The following is a 14525-nucleotide window of genomic DNA, read 5'->3' as shown; positions in this document are numbered from 1 at the left end:
AGGGCACAGTAAGCACACCATGTCACACAAGATGAATAATGACTGTACATCAAACCAAGTGCTGATGAAAGTGAATATGCACGCGTGAAAGCTTGTACATACATGTAGCTTTGGTGTGTGGGTGTGAGTGTGTGTGAATTTGCCTAGTACATGCAGACGTTTGTATCCATGACTGGCCAATGTTTTACACCGTGAGCTGCAGGCTGTACAGAAAACACCTCCCCTACGTCTGAAAATTCCTGCTTTGTAACATTTCACTCAGTAGGGGAGTGACTTCCACTGTGACAAAGCAGATAGCATGACTGTGTGTGGGCCAAGTTCATAAGCTTTCTGTCTTTTGGGCATAATGAGACAAACAAGCCATGGTCTCAAATGGTGAAAGATGGGCGACAGTAGCAAAAGAGGAGAAAGGGAAAGGGTTTACAAAGATGCTGATTTTAAAAAGTAAAAATGTATGAGATGGAGGCAAAAAGCAAAAAAGTGTAGAGACAGAGTAACAAGAAAGGCAGAAAATAAGGAGAGAGTGGTTCTCGCTTTCCATCAGTAGTGCTGTGATCAATATCAGTGTCTGACAGAGTAGCGCTCCAGCCTTTACCATAAATCACTTCCTATTATGATGGAACCTCTAAATCACACACATGCACGCACACACACACACAAAATATGCTGCAAACATACAAACACACACACAGATACAGAGATGTTCATTCAAACATACAATGGCACACATCAGCACACACCAACACTAGATATTATTTATGTCCAAAGAGGGCACTCCCTAAACAGGTTATAAATATCACCAGAGCAGGAAAATATGACTGCAGTCCAGTGGCACCACAATGGCCCCCTTCAGTTAAAATGTGTGTGCACCAATTTAATGCTCAGCATGTACTTGGGGATTTACACTTAATAACTGAATTTCTTTTCAAAAGTGTTGTACAGGCCCATGTATGACCGAATGCTTGGATGATTTCAACCAGCAAGTGGACGTTAACAACACTCCATGAACTTTTACTGGAAAAACGTCTGCATTTTCATGAAAGAATATTGTGGTTGTCATCTAATCCACTGCATATTTTAATGAAATTTTTAATGAACAAGAGGAGGGGAAAAAAAGCTATGAAAACATCAACCTCCAGTTTGTCAGGACATCAGACAGAAAGGTAAACACCTAGCATGCCAGACAGAGAGATAACGACATAGAAGTAGAGCCAGCTTAGCCAAACAGATAACCAGACAGCCAGACAGCCAAATTTAGTGTCATAATACTCACTGATTCAGTTCCACATCCAAGATGAATTCCCTGCCAAAAGCTTTGACTTGAAAGCTTGCTTGGGCCACGTGGTTCACCTAAAAATGAAAAAAAAAAATAGTTGAGAAGACAGGATTTTTGCCATTACTGAGGACAGGACAGTCGTTATCATACTCGCGTTTCGGTTCATTATCATATGCATGGATCAATTCTCATCTGCATTGATGGATGACTGCATTGTCTTTTTCAGCCTCAATCAGCAGTAAGAATAAGACTGTTTTCATTAAGTCATCAAGCTCCTCGTCTGTCTCCTTCATGTGAATTTGAATTTCTGAAAAAGATATCACCACAATACTTGAGCTACAAATCAGAAATACAGTTAATCTGACACCCACTATCAAGACATACATTTAAGTGTGTGAAAAATACATGCAGGCAACACGATGCACTATTTTTTCACCTAGATAAGTATTTATAAACAGATTTAATTTCCTGCTGAATCAATTAATCGTTTGAGTTTCCATATTTTAGTCAGGCAGCATGCTATGTATGTACACATCACTCTTTCTTCTATGGTTTTATGCATTGTGTGATTGATTTGGCTTGAGGAGGGCCTGATTCATTCTCAGTGTTGGGCACATATGGTGCAGGCTTCATTACTCCCCCTTGGCTCAATGAAAACTCCACACAATCATTCCTGTGCAGGTCCAGGGGAGTCCCAGAGCCGAGCTAACACCCCCCACCCCCGAGGCCTCAGCCCGCGGCCCACGGCTACCTTCATTACAGACCAGTCGTTGCGTGACAGCAAGCGGAGGAGGGGGTGTGTGCTTTTTGTATCCGTTTGAGGAGGTGCCCCCTGTGCTCACCCAAGGACGAACTTAGCCCACTGTGTCCCCAGTGACCACAGACTCCATTGTTTGTCGGAGTGTCTGTGCATGGTCATTGCATATATGACCGGGTAAGAGGGGGTGTGCGCGCGTGTGTGTGTGTCAGCACATACAAAGGACAATCCATTTCCATGGCACACTTGCAATGAAATCTAATCTGGCAGATTGGATCTATGATGGGGAGGAGGTACCAGTAATTGTGTTTATATATTCTCTGACCACTCTTCTGTCCAAGCCTTCCCACTCATGACTGTTGAAGTATGACTTTGTGTCTTTCCAGTGGGAAAGGGGTATTTAAGTGCTCCGAGCTCCATACACACAAACGCAGAAAGGTAGGGAGGCAAAAACATGCAAACCAACACAGACACACACCACACGCTTAGACCGATTATACTGGAAACGTTTGTTTTTCCACCAAAACAACAGGAGCACTTTGCTGAACTCCCCATTGCTCATTCAGTGGTGTTTGTGTCTGAGACTGAAAATAGGCAATGCAACAGAAGCCTATAAATAACTTCCTGTGTGTCACACATTTTCAGAACTATTTGACAGATTTGTTTTTAGGCTATTGATCTAAAAACAGCCAATAACTGATAAAACTTTGCGCAAGTGACATCACAGGTGTTAACTCTCCAGAGAATTAGAAACTAAGAGCACAAATCAAAGATGCCATCATCTGTCTCCTCCTCCTCCTCCTCCTCCTCCTCCTCCCCTGGACCTAGTCATCACTTGCAATGTATATTTTATACCATCATTGACACTCTGGATCATTGCATATCTATTGTATCATTATTATTGTTATATTAAGTTAACAAACCCATTTTTCCAGCACAGTAAGATATACCCTGCAGTAAACTTAGAAATGACATGCCTGAGATATAATAAGGATTAAAGGATGATATAGTTTGATCAAATCTTATTTGAATCTTGTACAATGCAAAGACAATAACTTGTTCTGCAGAAATTAGTCTCCCAGTTTCAAACTCCAGTCCACAGGCAGCCTGTGTTTTGTGACAAACCTGTGATGAGATTAGTAGCAGCATCAAAAGGAAAATATTAAAATGATATCTGATGGCAGATGGCTCCTGTTAGTTGGTTTACCCATTGGGCTGCAGCTCTGTCTGAGGTGTGTGAGAGACAAAGGGTTAACACCTTCCTGCCTGCTGCCATCTGTAGCTCCTTCCACTCTCCCAGCCCTGAATAGGCTAGCCTACACAAGCCTAAGCTGCACAAATTAAAAACGCATGACAGGTTTGCACAATGCTAATTGACTCATCCCTTGAAATGAACCCAGAAGAAATGCTGCTTCACTGAACTGAGTCAGTGAACACAGTTACAGTGATTATGATTATTACTGCACTGTATCAGATAGTAGTACAAGACAATGCCAAATGGCTCTGGTAGGCTCTCTCGCCAAAATGATATTGTTTATCCCATGGGATTTACATATAAACAACAGCTTTCTTCATAATTACATGTCCAAACATACTGCAAAACCAAGTTTAACTCATACTGCCCATTTTGCCCACTTCAGTGTTCAACTGGCTTCATGAAGGCGTTGACGATAAGCACAGGATACAGTACAAAAAGGAATATTGTGAATATTTGTGGGGATCAGTCTCTCCTCATCAACATTTCCATGCACACCATCACAAGAAATATTTTTGATATGCAGCTAGTAGAATTTTATATTTGACGCCAATACTGATATTGAAATTTGATAGCTAAAATATTAACAATATAGCAACATATCAACAAAAACACACAGAATTTGTGGTGAGGACACAAAAAATGTATCAATGGACCGTGACCTAGCATAGCAGATTAATAATTGAGAAACAACTTTGTCAGTGCCATCTAATGGTTGAGCTATGTAATAGCAATACCATTTCTAAATTTGATTAAGTAAAATATGTAAATATAGTGTAGCTTTAGCATTTATTTTATGCGACCTCTTTGATACATATCAATATGCATTAAGAAATCTGCTGCTAGTTACAGCCCAGATAGATAAGATGTATCAGTCAAGCTCTTACAGCCTCTGGTCGCCTTCAATCAAGAATAAAGTGAAAGCAAATGCTTGAGATTTGAGCTTCTATAGGTGACCCAGCTGCTTGGAAAGCAAACCAGCTGGACAGACAAGATGCAAGTTTTCACTGAAATATTAATTATCCTGGTTGGCCAGATGACTGTAGCTGATGAGCTCTTATAAATGTGCAGTGTGGACAGAATAACAACAGATCCTATTACTGCAGTACAATAAGTAAAATCAATGTTTCTGTAGAGTGGTTTGCTCATGAGGGCAGTGATGACCCATATAGCACCTGCAGACTGTCTGATAAAGTGCTGTCTGTCTGATGCTGCCTAAATATTTCAGGTTTTTCTGTTTTGCGAGTAATTTACTAATTATCGATTTCCACTGTGAGGACTGCATGGGGCAGAAGAGAAGATGAATCAATGCAAACATAAACAAGCGAGATGTCTCTTAAAAAAGGCATCTCACAGCCTCCATAAAGACACTCCTCTCACACACACACATCCCGACAACACATGAAAACGCCGTGTGTACCTGTGTGGAGCCGGAGCTGGCTTTAACCCTGGTGCTGAGCTCATCATGCGTGATCTGGCTGTGGTTGTGCCTGCTGTAGAGCAGGCGGAGAGGCACCGTGTCCTCCTTCCCGACAAACCTGCCTGCATCACGAAGAGCCTTCAAGCTCGACAAGGCGTCTCCTGCACAGAGAGGAATACACAGATTACACTGCCAGCCTGTCTCATCCATTTGGGGAAAAAACAGCAGTGATACAGACACATTCATTATAAACACTGCCATCTGAAATGTCGATGTGTCCCATTTCCTTTGATAACATTAAACAGCAATGGGTTGCGTGCGTAGCTATTGCCTATTAAATGTAGATCATGAAGAAGCAGAGGCTATGATTAAAAAAAACACACACACGGGCCTATTAATGGCTATTTAACGCTTTGATTGCCTATTTATGTAATATCCAAAATAGTATCGGTTACCATTAGGGCTGCTCTGGTGACCGACGCGCATCAGTCCATAGACGCACAAAAGGGAAATCCACCATCGCGGTCTCATCATCAGCATCATCACCTTTCTCTCTCAGGTCGGAAATTATAAAACAATGCGGTATTCCAGGAGCAGGCTCACGGGGTCCTGCCTTCGCTAGGAGAGTTTGGAGCCGGGGCTGGTCGTCTGGTTAACGAAGTCCCTTTGGTGGTGGGGGGCCATCGGGGTACCTACGAGTCTGAACGCCGAGCTCGTCTGAGCGCACCGAGACCCCGCGGATCAGCAGCACGGAGGAGGCAGGGAGGAGAAAGTGAGAGGGAGGGAGGGATGTAGGGGAGGAGGAGAGGACTGGGGACACCTCCTTGAAACACATCAATATCCAGCGGCTCACTGCAGAAACGCCTAATGCATAAATATGAGCGCAGACAGGATGGAGAAAAGCTGCCGGCCCGGCCTTCCGCCGACAGGAGGGACCGGGATGATATCAATGTCCTGAAAAGACACAGGGAGACGTGGCTGCTCCCACTGGGTCCTCCACAGCAGCCTTTATTTTCATAAAATATGAAAATGAGCATACACTCGATTCATTTCATGTCTTTGAGCGCCTTTGAAAAGCGCAATACAAATCTGATGTAGTATTATTATTATTATTATTAGCCTATAAGCACATTCATTAGCCTACATCCTAATTAGGTTTAGGCTCTTGCAAATCCTACCTATTTGCACTGACCGATTGTGCTGATTTTGTAAATGAACATCACTCTGCAGGTTACTCTTCAGCTCATGAATTAACACACCAGAGCTCAGATATTAACAATTCTTAACTTAGATAATAGCCTATTCATTGGCAATATTTACAAGTTCAACAAAACAAATCATGGAGCCACAGTACACACACACTCCTGTAGGCTACATAGTCCTGCAGACAGGTGGCGCAACCGACCTCTTTCTGAGCTCTTCCCTTTAACCGGGCTGACACAATAGCTCAAGGTGGCGCTACCATACGGCGACTCTAGGGCCAGGCGACACGGTTTTATAAACAAAACAGACTTCACTCGTGTTTTTCTAAACTTGACCTAAGCAGTTTCCGTGGGGGTTTGAGACAATATCATCCTGAAAAGACAGTAAGTCGTGACAGAGAGAGACGTTGCTGCTTCCTCTAACTGAGGTAAACCCAAACCAAATCCAGCCGGCTGTGTGGTCCTACCGGAGACGGTCTAGAAACGGAGCATCTCTGTGGCCCCACCACTTCTGCCTCTGGAGCCACCCCTGCTCATTTACTGCCCCCTAGCGTCCAGAAAAGGGAACTCCCCCTAATAGAATTACTGGGACAACAACAAAACAAAACAAAAAAGTGTCTTATTAATACATTATGGGTTAAATTTAAATGATTTAATCTCCCCAAATATGGGCACACATCAGTGGGCCTCACAAAATCATAATCATTTACATAATTGTTTTTCTCCAATGCACAAATAATAGGCCTACACAGTACCTCCTGTGATCTTTTCCTGATTTTCTGAGACAACAAACATGAGTGTGAGAAATAAAGCCATGTATAAATAACTGGATGAGATAGTTGTCATCATGTAAAAGGCGACTCGTTCAGATTCTTGATACACATTGATTCTTGCATAATGTGTTGCTTTGACCACCTTGAAAAGACACGTGGCTGCCTGCACCAACAAAATCTGATTGATGTTGTTGTAAAACCACTGTCTGTAGAAACCCACAGCAGACACTTCACCTGTTGTGGACTGTCCCCAAGTCACCCAGAAAACATTAGGTGCTGAGATTGAATTTCACCCTTGTTGTTCAGTGCAAGGAGCTGACATGGTTCTGCAGCAACAGCTCAATACATCCGGACACAGTCAAAATATCTAAAATGGATTGAAACCAGCTCTACAATCTTGGGACACACACTAAATTAAGTTTGAAGTGACTCACTATTGTTTTAAGGTTTCTACAGACAAGAGACTTGAAATTTGTGTGTTGCATCATACTGAAACATATACCAACAACTAGATCCATGTAGTGGTAAGTGGGTAGAGATAAGATGAATATTTCATGCATGTACATTAATGGCACATGTACCAAATTTAAGTTGTTTTTTTTGCACTGTAACCATAAAGTAGTGTGAGTAATAAACTCTGAGAGGCATAAAAAACAACAACCATAATGTCTGCACTCAGCATTTCCTTTATTTGCAGTGTGATTGTGCCTCAGAACAGATTGTTGCTCATGTGTTTTTTCTGAATGCCTGGCACAGAGACTCCCATTTGACCCAGTGCGTTCATTTGAGAGCAGCAAGGGAGAACATGGGCACTATGCTAATGCACTAAATTCAGGGGAAAGGGAGACGCTGAGCTAATAAATCAGAAAAAGCACATGAGGCCAGGTCACAAAGAGTGCACTGAGTAAGAATCCTAAAATGTCACCTGTAATGTCAAGTACCATACATCCAACCTACAAATCATCCACATTAAAATACACAATAAAATCAGTATTTGTATAATACACAAAGCACATGTGTTCAATACAAATTTTTCAATTCTTCATCCTACTGTGTAACATGTTACCAGTAAAGCTTTTGTTTTCCATCGGACGCACCAAACAAATATTCATCACAGAATTTCTAATGCCAATGAAAATTATTCAACCCTGACATTTTATCAGTTTTGTTCAAAAGAGACATTTGTTCATTATTTCTAGATCCAAAAACAAATTCTGCTTTGTCTGACATTAATTATATAAAATAACTAATTCCATTAATACATTGTGATGGGACTTGAGTGGGTTGGGTGTTTGATTTTTAAACGAGTGGCATTTTACTCCACTTTACTGGGTCAGGAAAATATTTTGAACATGCATAGTTTTCAGCATGTTCAATTTCAGAGACTGAACGTCCTGTTCATTTTGTTCCCTCCTTTGATAGTATTTTTTGAATAAATAATGAACTGTATTCACAAATCTTGTCTGAAACTGAAGAATTAATGTGATGGGAAAACTTACAGAGTGAGGCAACTTAGACCAAATGGGCAAATGGTAAGTATTTCAGTCCACAATGAATGTGCATTGTATTATGAAGACTCAGTAGACAAACTGAATCAATATTACTGATATCCTTTTCTAAATCTATACCCATCACAAAGGGGATTAAGACAAGAAAGCACCAATATCAAGACAGATGATACTACTGGCGTGGGGATATTATAGTTCTGCATCATAATTTCCAGTCCATGATAGACCTTTGTGTTGAGTTTTGACTATTAACACCAAATAAATCTAATGGAAAATTATAACAGCAGACCAGTGTATACCCACTTTTAAGTGAATTCTAATTGTTGATGTGACATTTTACTTCTCAACAGTGAAACATCTTCTACAACACTGTAAACAAACCTTACAGCACATCAGTACCTGCTTTTCATCTGATACTGAATAAAGGGGAACAAATATGCATATTTAGCCCCTCACATAAAATAAGTCAGAGCAGATCATTTGTAGTCAGTTGGCTTGCTCATCGATGACAATCAATGCAACAATCCAGTTAATCCTGTCAGTTCATTTGCTCTTTTTTAGTCCTCAAATCCATGAAACTCTGCATCCATGTCATCACTTGACTGGAAAAGCTCCCAAAGCTTCAACATGGAGTTGTTGGGAACATCACCTGGCTCTACATGTTCAACATGTATGTCCAATTTCCGTCTTTTCCTTTTGTAAAGTCGCACCTTTCTCTGTATTTTCAGAACTGGAGAGAGAGTTTGTGGAGGAGGTCTTTCCTCTTTATTTTCTGCAAGGTTGTTTCCAGTCATTTTGTCAAGCGATACATTTCCTTCCTGAGCAGCATCGCACAGCAACAAACCCTTAATTGTATCGGACTCCCATTGTTGATTTGTCGCAATGTTAAGGTATTTTGAGGAATCACTCTGTGCATTGATATGTTGGGAGAATATGTGGTTCACAGAGTCAACCTGTGTAGCTCCGGTGGGAAACGTAACACAACATTCACCTCCAGAGGGGGATGTTTCCGTCTTGAGCTGAGGAACTTGAGCCTGTTCAGCTTTTTCAGTCAAAGAATTCTGTCTGCTCGGCCGTTTACCTGCAAGAGATTTGTGCTTGGACCTGTCTGAGTAAGTGTAACAGTTCCTCCTGGCTCGCTCTCTGTGAGTGAGAGGGTTAGATCCAGGAAATGATCTGATTTTTAAAGTTTGTCCTAAATAAGATTCCATATCTGCAGTCTGGTGTTGCTCCTCTTTGATAATCTCTGTGGTATCAGGTTCAGGTTTCCCACATGGTCCAGGAGCGACCAGGACAGAGGAAACACTGCACTTTGGCCTAATGGGAATAATAATAAAAAAAACGTTAACTACAATGCAACAGAAGAATAAAAGATCTGCACAAGTAAAGAATAAAGAAGAAATTCTTCTTCTTGCATGTACTGTATATATTGATGATGCTGATGGAAAATTTAAAACTATGAGGAAACGTTACCTTTTAACTTTAGTCTTGAGGTGAATGAAGTTGCACTGCAGCGTTGAAACTTGTCCGTCTACCACCAAGTATTCGTCACTCTTGGAGAAAGCCTTGTGACGTTCACTCTGTAGATGCTTAACAACAATTTACTCTGTTAAATTATTGATCACAACAGCTGTCCAACAGAGGTCAATGAGTACATAATTTCCACTACTGCAGAAGCAACTAAATATAAAACTCTTCGGCCACACAATAAAATGCTTACAGAGTAAAAACCATTACTGATAGTTAGACAGAAATCACTAATAGTGCTGTGTATCAGCTTGTGTCATACAAGAAATAGATAGTGCTGACAGACAAGCTTAGAGCTTTTTTGTTTGTAAGATTGATCTGTTTCATTCATTCCTGCTTTTAAATCATATTACAGTGTGACCAAATTACACCTGTAGTATATCATAAACCATCCTGTCTAGTATTTTTGAGACAAATTCAAGGTTTATAAAAATGGACTAATAAACAACAGTAACAATATTTTTAATATTTAAAACATTGATCTGAAACATATGTACTGGGATATACATTACTCTAGTATTGTATTTACAAATGTGATGACTTACTGTTGTGAGGTTTTCATATTTTATCACACAGCACTCGCAGTAGCCGCCTCGTTTCTTGTCTTTCTTCTTTCGGCCGTGAGCTCGCTCTTCAGTGGCTGAGCCTTTTGCACCTCTGTTTCCGGGGGAGACCAGGTGTTGAACAAATAAAATCAAACTAAGATGAAAATTGTTCTTTTGGTAAAATTTTGATTCTGTCCTGACTAGCAAGCCTGTGGATTTTTGAGTGGCTCCAGAGGTGAAAACTCAAACCATGCAGACAAGCACAGAAGTTCTAGTTCTGCTCAAGATCACAACTTTTCTAAAGACAGCAAATATGATTATCCTAAATAAAACAGTGGTTTAGTTGTTAGATACATAATTTGTTAATCATTTAGTTAGTCATCTGGTTAGTAATTAATATGTCGAAATGTGTCTTTGGTGCAATTAAGGATTAACAAGAAGCATTTTAAAAGAAAGAGATGTAGTCACGAAAACAATTCCTTACCATGTTACTAAGTTTAAAACTTGAAGAGGAGAAATTTAAAGAAAATATGAAATAAAAAAAGAGTTTGTAAAAAAGATTTGGTCCTTGTGAAAGTGTGACATTTTAAACTGTCCACATCTTCAATTAGATCAGAGCATGCAGAGAAGAAAACACCAAACCTGTGTCCCTGCTGTTTGTTCCCAGGAGGATCTTTGTTCTCGACATAAAAGGGACTAAAAGGTGGAACGGCCCTCAGGTTGAACTCAGGCATGTTTGGCATTGTGAGGTAGATTGGACGGTAGTGTCTGAATAGAATAAGAATAATAAATAAGAAAAATAAACATTTTGCAGTGCACAGATGTATGTGGACGTCAGCTTTTTTTAAACTACTGTTTTTTACCTGCTCGAATCCTCAACCTTGACAAAGGGTTTATTGATTCGCCCACCTGGAAAAAAAGATTGCATAAAACCAATCTCAGTTTGACAGTCTATTTACAGTGCATCAGGAGAAACGGGTTAGATTTCAAGCTGAAATAAATAATAACTACATTGAGTCAGAAAAATATATTTAGGCATGGAAAAAACATTTACCTTTGCATTTTGGATAGCTTTGCTTTGCTGCTGACTCAGCTTTGACCTACAAAGACCAGCAAAAAGTACTTAAAAACATAGCTTTGTTCAATAAATCAAGCTTGCAACATTAGTCCCAAAAATTATTACATTTCTGTAATGGATGAATTTACAATTTTAGACTTATAAACTTACACTTTTTTTGATGGTAGCTGTCGCAGGACATTGGCTGTTGATGTTTTTTCTCTTCTGTACATATGCTATTATATCTGCCATAAAAATAAAACCACAGTAAGTCAAAGCAAAATTAGCTACCATTTAGATCACTGTATAATTTTAAATAATGTAAACACTGATTGTGATGTTACCAAAAATTTCTACAACATACCATCTATGTAGAGGATTTTCACACCCCACTCCAGAGCATTTGACAGGATCTTGTTCATTTTTACCCTCTCCTAAAAACAAACAAGTGTGTATTAGTTCAGGAAAGGAAAGAGGTCATTAAAGCTCCTTTGTAAACTTAGTGTTGACTTAACAAACCTGCTCTTTCACCACTCTCTCCACCAGAGACTTCCCTCGACTTGTGACACACTGCAAGATATCGACAGAGAATCTAAATTGTCTAAATGGTTACAGTGCTAGCAAGACATGAGAGAGAATGTAAAAGCATATAATCTTGCTTTATCTTGAGATGAAGCCAATGAAACAATGACACACACACAATAGATGTTGCAACACTGAAAGTGAACTTACTGTGTCTGCCTGACCCTGGGACCTGCTTTTTCTGGTGTCCCCATGGCTGGCGGGCCGGTGTGGGTTTGACTGAGGCTGAGGTGAACTCCGTCCAGAGTCCGGGCTGGGGACAGGAGAGTCCTGCCTGAGGCACTGTACATATCTGGCCTCCCTCTTGTTGGACACCAGATATTTAATTTCCTTACTGAAGAACTTCTCAACAGTCTGAGACATGGACAAGAGAAACACAGTATGAGATTTTTAAGAAAGTTTCGAAACCTTCACAACAGTCTCTTCAAGAGAAACACCTGCCTCTGTATGCTGATGACATTTATTTACCGGACTGGGGATCCAACCAAAGTCAAAATATCCATAGTACAGATAGAAAATTGCATTTGAAATAAGCAGCAGCAATTAAGGAACGTCCAAGAAAGATTCATAGTCTTATTTTTTTATTTTGTAAGCCCAATATTTTTCTCATTTGAACAGAATTTTTGCCAATTCCAGCCTATTTCACCCAGGCAAAGTTCTTGTCTAAATTTTGTTTGTTATTGTTTCTTTTGTTTGAAAACAAATCTTACTCTAGTATCAGCACCAAAGCAAATGGTGTAGCATTTTTCACTTATACTGAAAAATATAAAAATAAATAATTATGAACAATATTTAATATTAACACATAATATTAAATGTGTTAATAAATAAACTGAGTCTAGCTGAAGGACTAACTGGTCACAGTGATGTTACTACCATGCATGCAGACAAAAAACAAGTGGGTCTGTATGTGACAAAGTGTTTCTGTAGCTAAATATTTTGTCCAATCAGGAATAAGTAACGCTGACACAAGCGAAATGACAGGAAAGCTTTCTTAAAGTCAATAAGAATAAGAAATAATAAGAAGAAGAAACCAAATGTGTTTTTGTCTCACCCCTCCCAGTTCTTTGATGTCACTCTCCAGTGTCGCTGCTGTTCTGTTTGATGGCAGGTCCAGGTAAAACACTTTCCCAGCAAAAGGCTTGACTTGAGCAGGAGATGCTGGCTTAGTTTGGCTCACTGTCGTCTTCTCACCAGCGTTGACGCCCTTTCCTAAACGACAACCATTGTGATCAGAGAGGGATAATTAATCAATGGCACAGGAATCTATTCATTTTCATCTCTACATCTTGCAAAATGACACCATTATACAGCAAGAAGGAGGCTTTCCTCTTTCCAAACCCTCACCATCCTGCCAGTGCCATTAATCAGCTTTCTATAACTAAATAATAAGCTCTACTTTGTCATATGTATTATTTAATTAAAATATATGTTGCATAATGTTATTTACCTACAGTTTTAGTACTCTGTTTCTCAGTAAGTGTAAGTATGAACAGCGTCTATTGCAGGTCTGAAGACTCAACCATCCTGTCATTTTCCTGTTAAAAAGGTTTATATCCAAATCGCTGATGTACAACTAGTTTACTTGATTTAATTTAATTTAAAAAGGGCAGTCTTGAAGTGAAGAAAGTTTGGGTTGTTACGCTGAAATAAAATTCAAATTCATAGTTTTTCTGTAGCATTGTTTTACCTACTAAAAACAGACAAAAACAACCCATTTCACATGTAAATGTCTCAATTTGTATAACTGTGCGTTGGATATTTGACGAGAAAACAACAACTGTTAAATAAAAAAAACGCCACTATAGCAAAATAACAATGTTTGGAAACTTTACCTTGCCAGTTGGGTCCTCTGTGCCTCTGGACGCGTTTAGGCTTCATCTTATTCTCTTTCATTGAGGAAAAAAAGTTTTGCTTTCCTGTTTAGCTCAAGTCGATGCGCCCCAGGAAGTACCTCCGTGGGTGTAAACAAACAATTAGCCTAGTTGTTTATAAATACGCAGTGAAAAGGGAAGAAGGAGAAGGCGTCCGACTCGTGATAAGACAACACGTAACGTTGGGTCGGAGTCGGACGGCTCTCATTTGTTTGACTGAGGGAAACGTCACGACTTAACGTACGGTCACGGCGTCCGTTACCGAGCGGAGACACCGCTTTGTCGGTTAGCTGCTCCGCTTACGTTACATTATTTCGTAAACTACGGTTAATAAACGTCTCCAGAGCTGTGGTGGCACGTCCGCTACCACAGACTATCCATCGGTCGGCTTTTCTTACGAGTATTTATCCATCTCGACCTTTCACAGTCTATGATCTCGACTGAACTTTCACAACACAGAACTTTTTTTTCTCTTTCCCGCTTGAAATCCAATGATGGAGGAAGTGAGTGTTGCCATGTTTGACACTTTCCGGCCACGTAAGCACCGTTATGGGCAATTAAATGAAATCTAAATGTCATAATGTACGTACAAAGTTCATGAAAGAGATCACTTCTGTTTGATTAAATAAATACTATGAGTCATTTTTTCCGATTTTTTCGGAGAAATTGAGACATTTTGGATTTTGCTGAAACTTCGAACCTGGCAACTCTCAAAATAAGTAAATGCATCCTTTTTGTTTGAATGTGAT

At 39.9% G+C, this 14525-nt stretch overlaps 2 protein-coding genes across 5 annotated transcripts in view; both read right to left on the bottom strand.

The window, feature by feature from the left end:
- The window catches only part of adam22 (ADAM metallopeptidase domain 22), a 60595-nt gene extending 54932 nt beyond the window's left edge, over positions 1-5663 (bottom strand). For all 4 annotated transcript variants that reach the window (XM_085801226.1, XM_085801228.1, XM_085801229.1 and 1 more), the window contains exons 1-3: positions 5164-5663; positions 4709-4869; positions 1274-1350 (exon numbers count right to left, since the gene is read on the bottom strand). In XM_085801226.1, coding sequence (XP_085657352.1) covers positions 1274-1350; positions 4709-4869; positions 5164-5251 — 326 coding nt within the window. In that variant the 5' untranslated portion in view covers positions 5252-5663. The remainder of the gene's footprint in view (positions 1-1273; positions 1351-4708; positions 4870-5163) is intronic.
- Positions 5664-7131: 1468 nt separating this feature from the next.
- dbf4 (DBF4-CDC7 kinase regulatory subunit) lies at positions 7132-14272 on the bottom strand. Its single transcript, XM_085801224.1, has 12 exons — positions 13738-14272; positions 12957-13114; positions 12053-12256; positions 11840-11890; positions 11685-11754; positions 11492-11565; positions 11318-11363; positions 11127-11172; positions 10906-11031; positions 10264-10375; positions 9665-9780; positions 7132-9508 (listed from the first exon to the last, which is right to left on the bottom strand). Exons 1-12 carry the CDS (start codon positions 13796-13798, stop codon positions 8749-8751), a joined length of 1824 nt encoding a protein of 607 aa, XP_085657350.1. The 5' UTR covers positions 13799-14272; the 3' UTR covers positions 7132-8748.
- Between the last annotated feature and the right edge of the window lie 253 nt (positions 14273-14525).

Source organism: Trachurus japonicus, chromosome 16 (assembly GCF_045865225.1).
Source record: "Trachurus japonicus isolate A0001 chromosome 16, Traja_1.0".
NCBI classification, from domain to species: domain Eukaryota; kingdom Metazoa; phylum Chordata; class Actinopteri; order Carangiformes; family Carangidae; genus Trachurus; species Trachurus japonicus.
Note: the sequence above shows the minus strand (reverse complement) of the source record. Positions and strands in the feature narration are given on the sequence as shown.

Coding starts and splice junctions, on each gene's coding strand:
- dbf4 (XM_085801224.1), bottom strand. CDS start 13,798: ATGAAAGAGAATAAGATGAAGCCTAAACGCGTCCAGAGGCACAGAGGA. Junction 11,891..12,052: donor CCCAGGGTCAGGCAGACACA/GTAAGTTCACTT, acceptor GATATCTTGCAG/TGTGTCACAAGTCGAGGGAA. Junction 11,364..11,491: donor CAGCTACCATCAAAAAAAGT/GTAAGTTTATAA, acceptor TGGTCTTTGTAG/GTCAAAGCTGAGTCAGCAGC.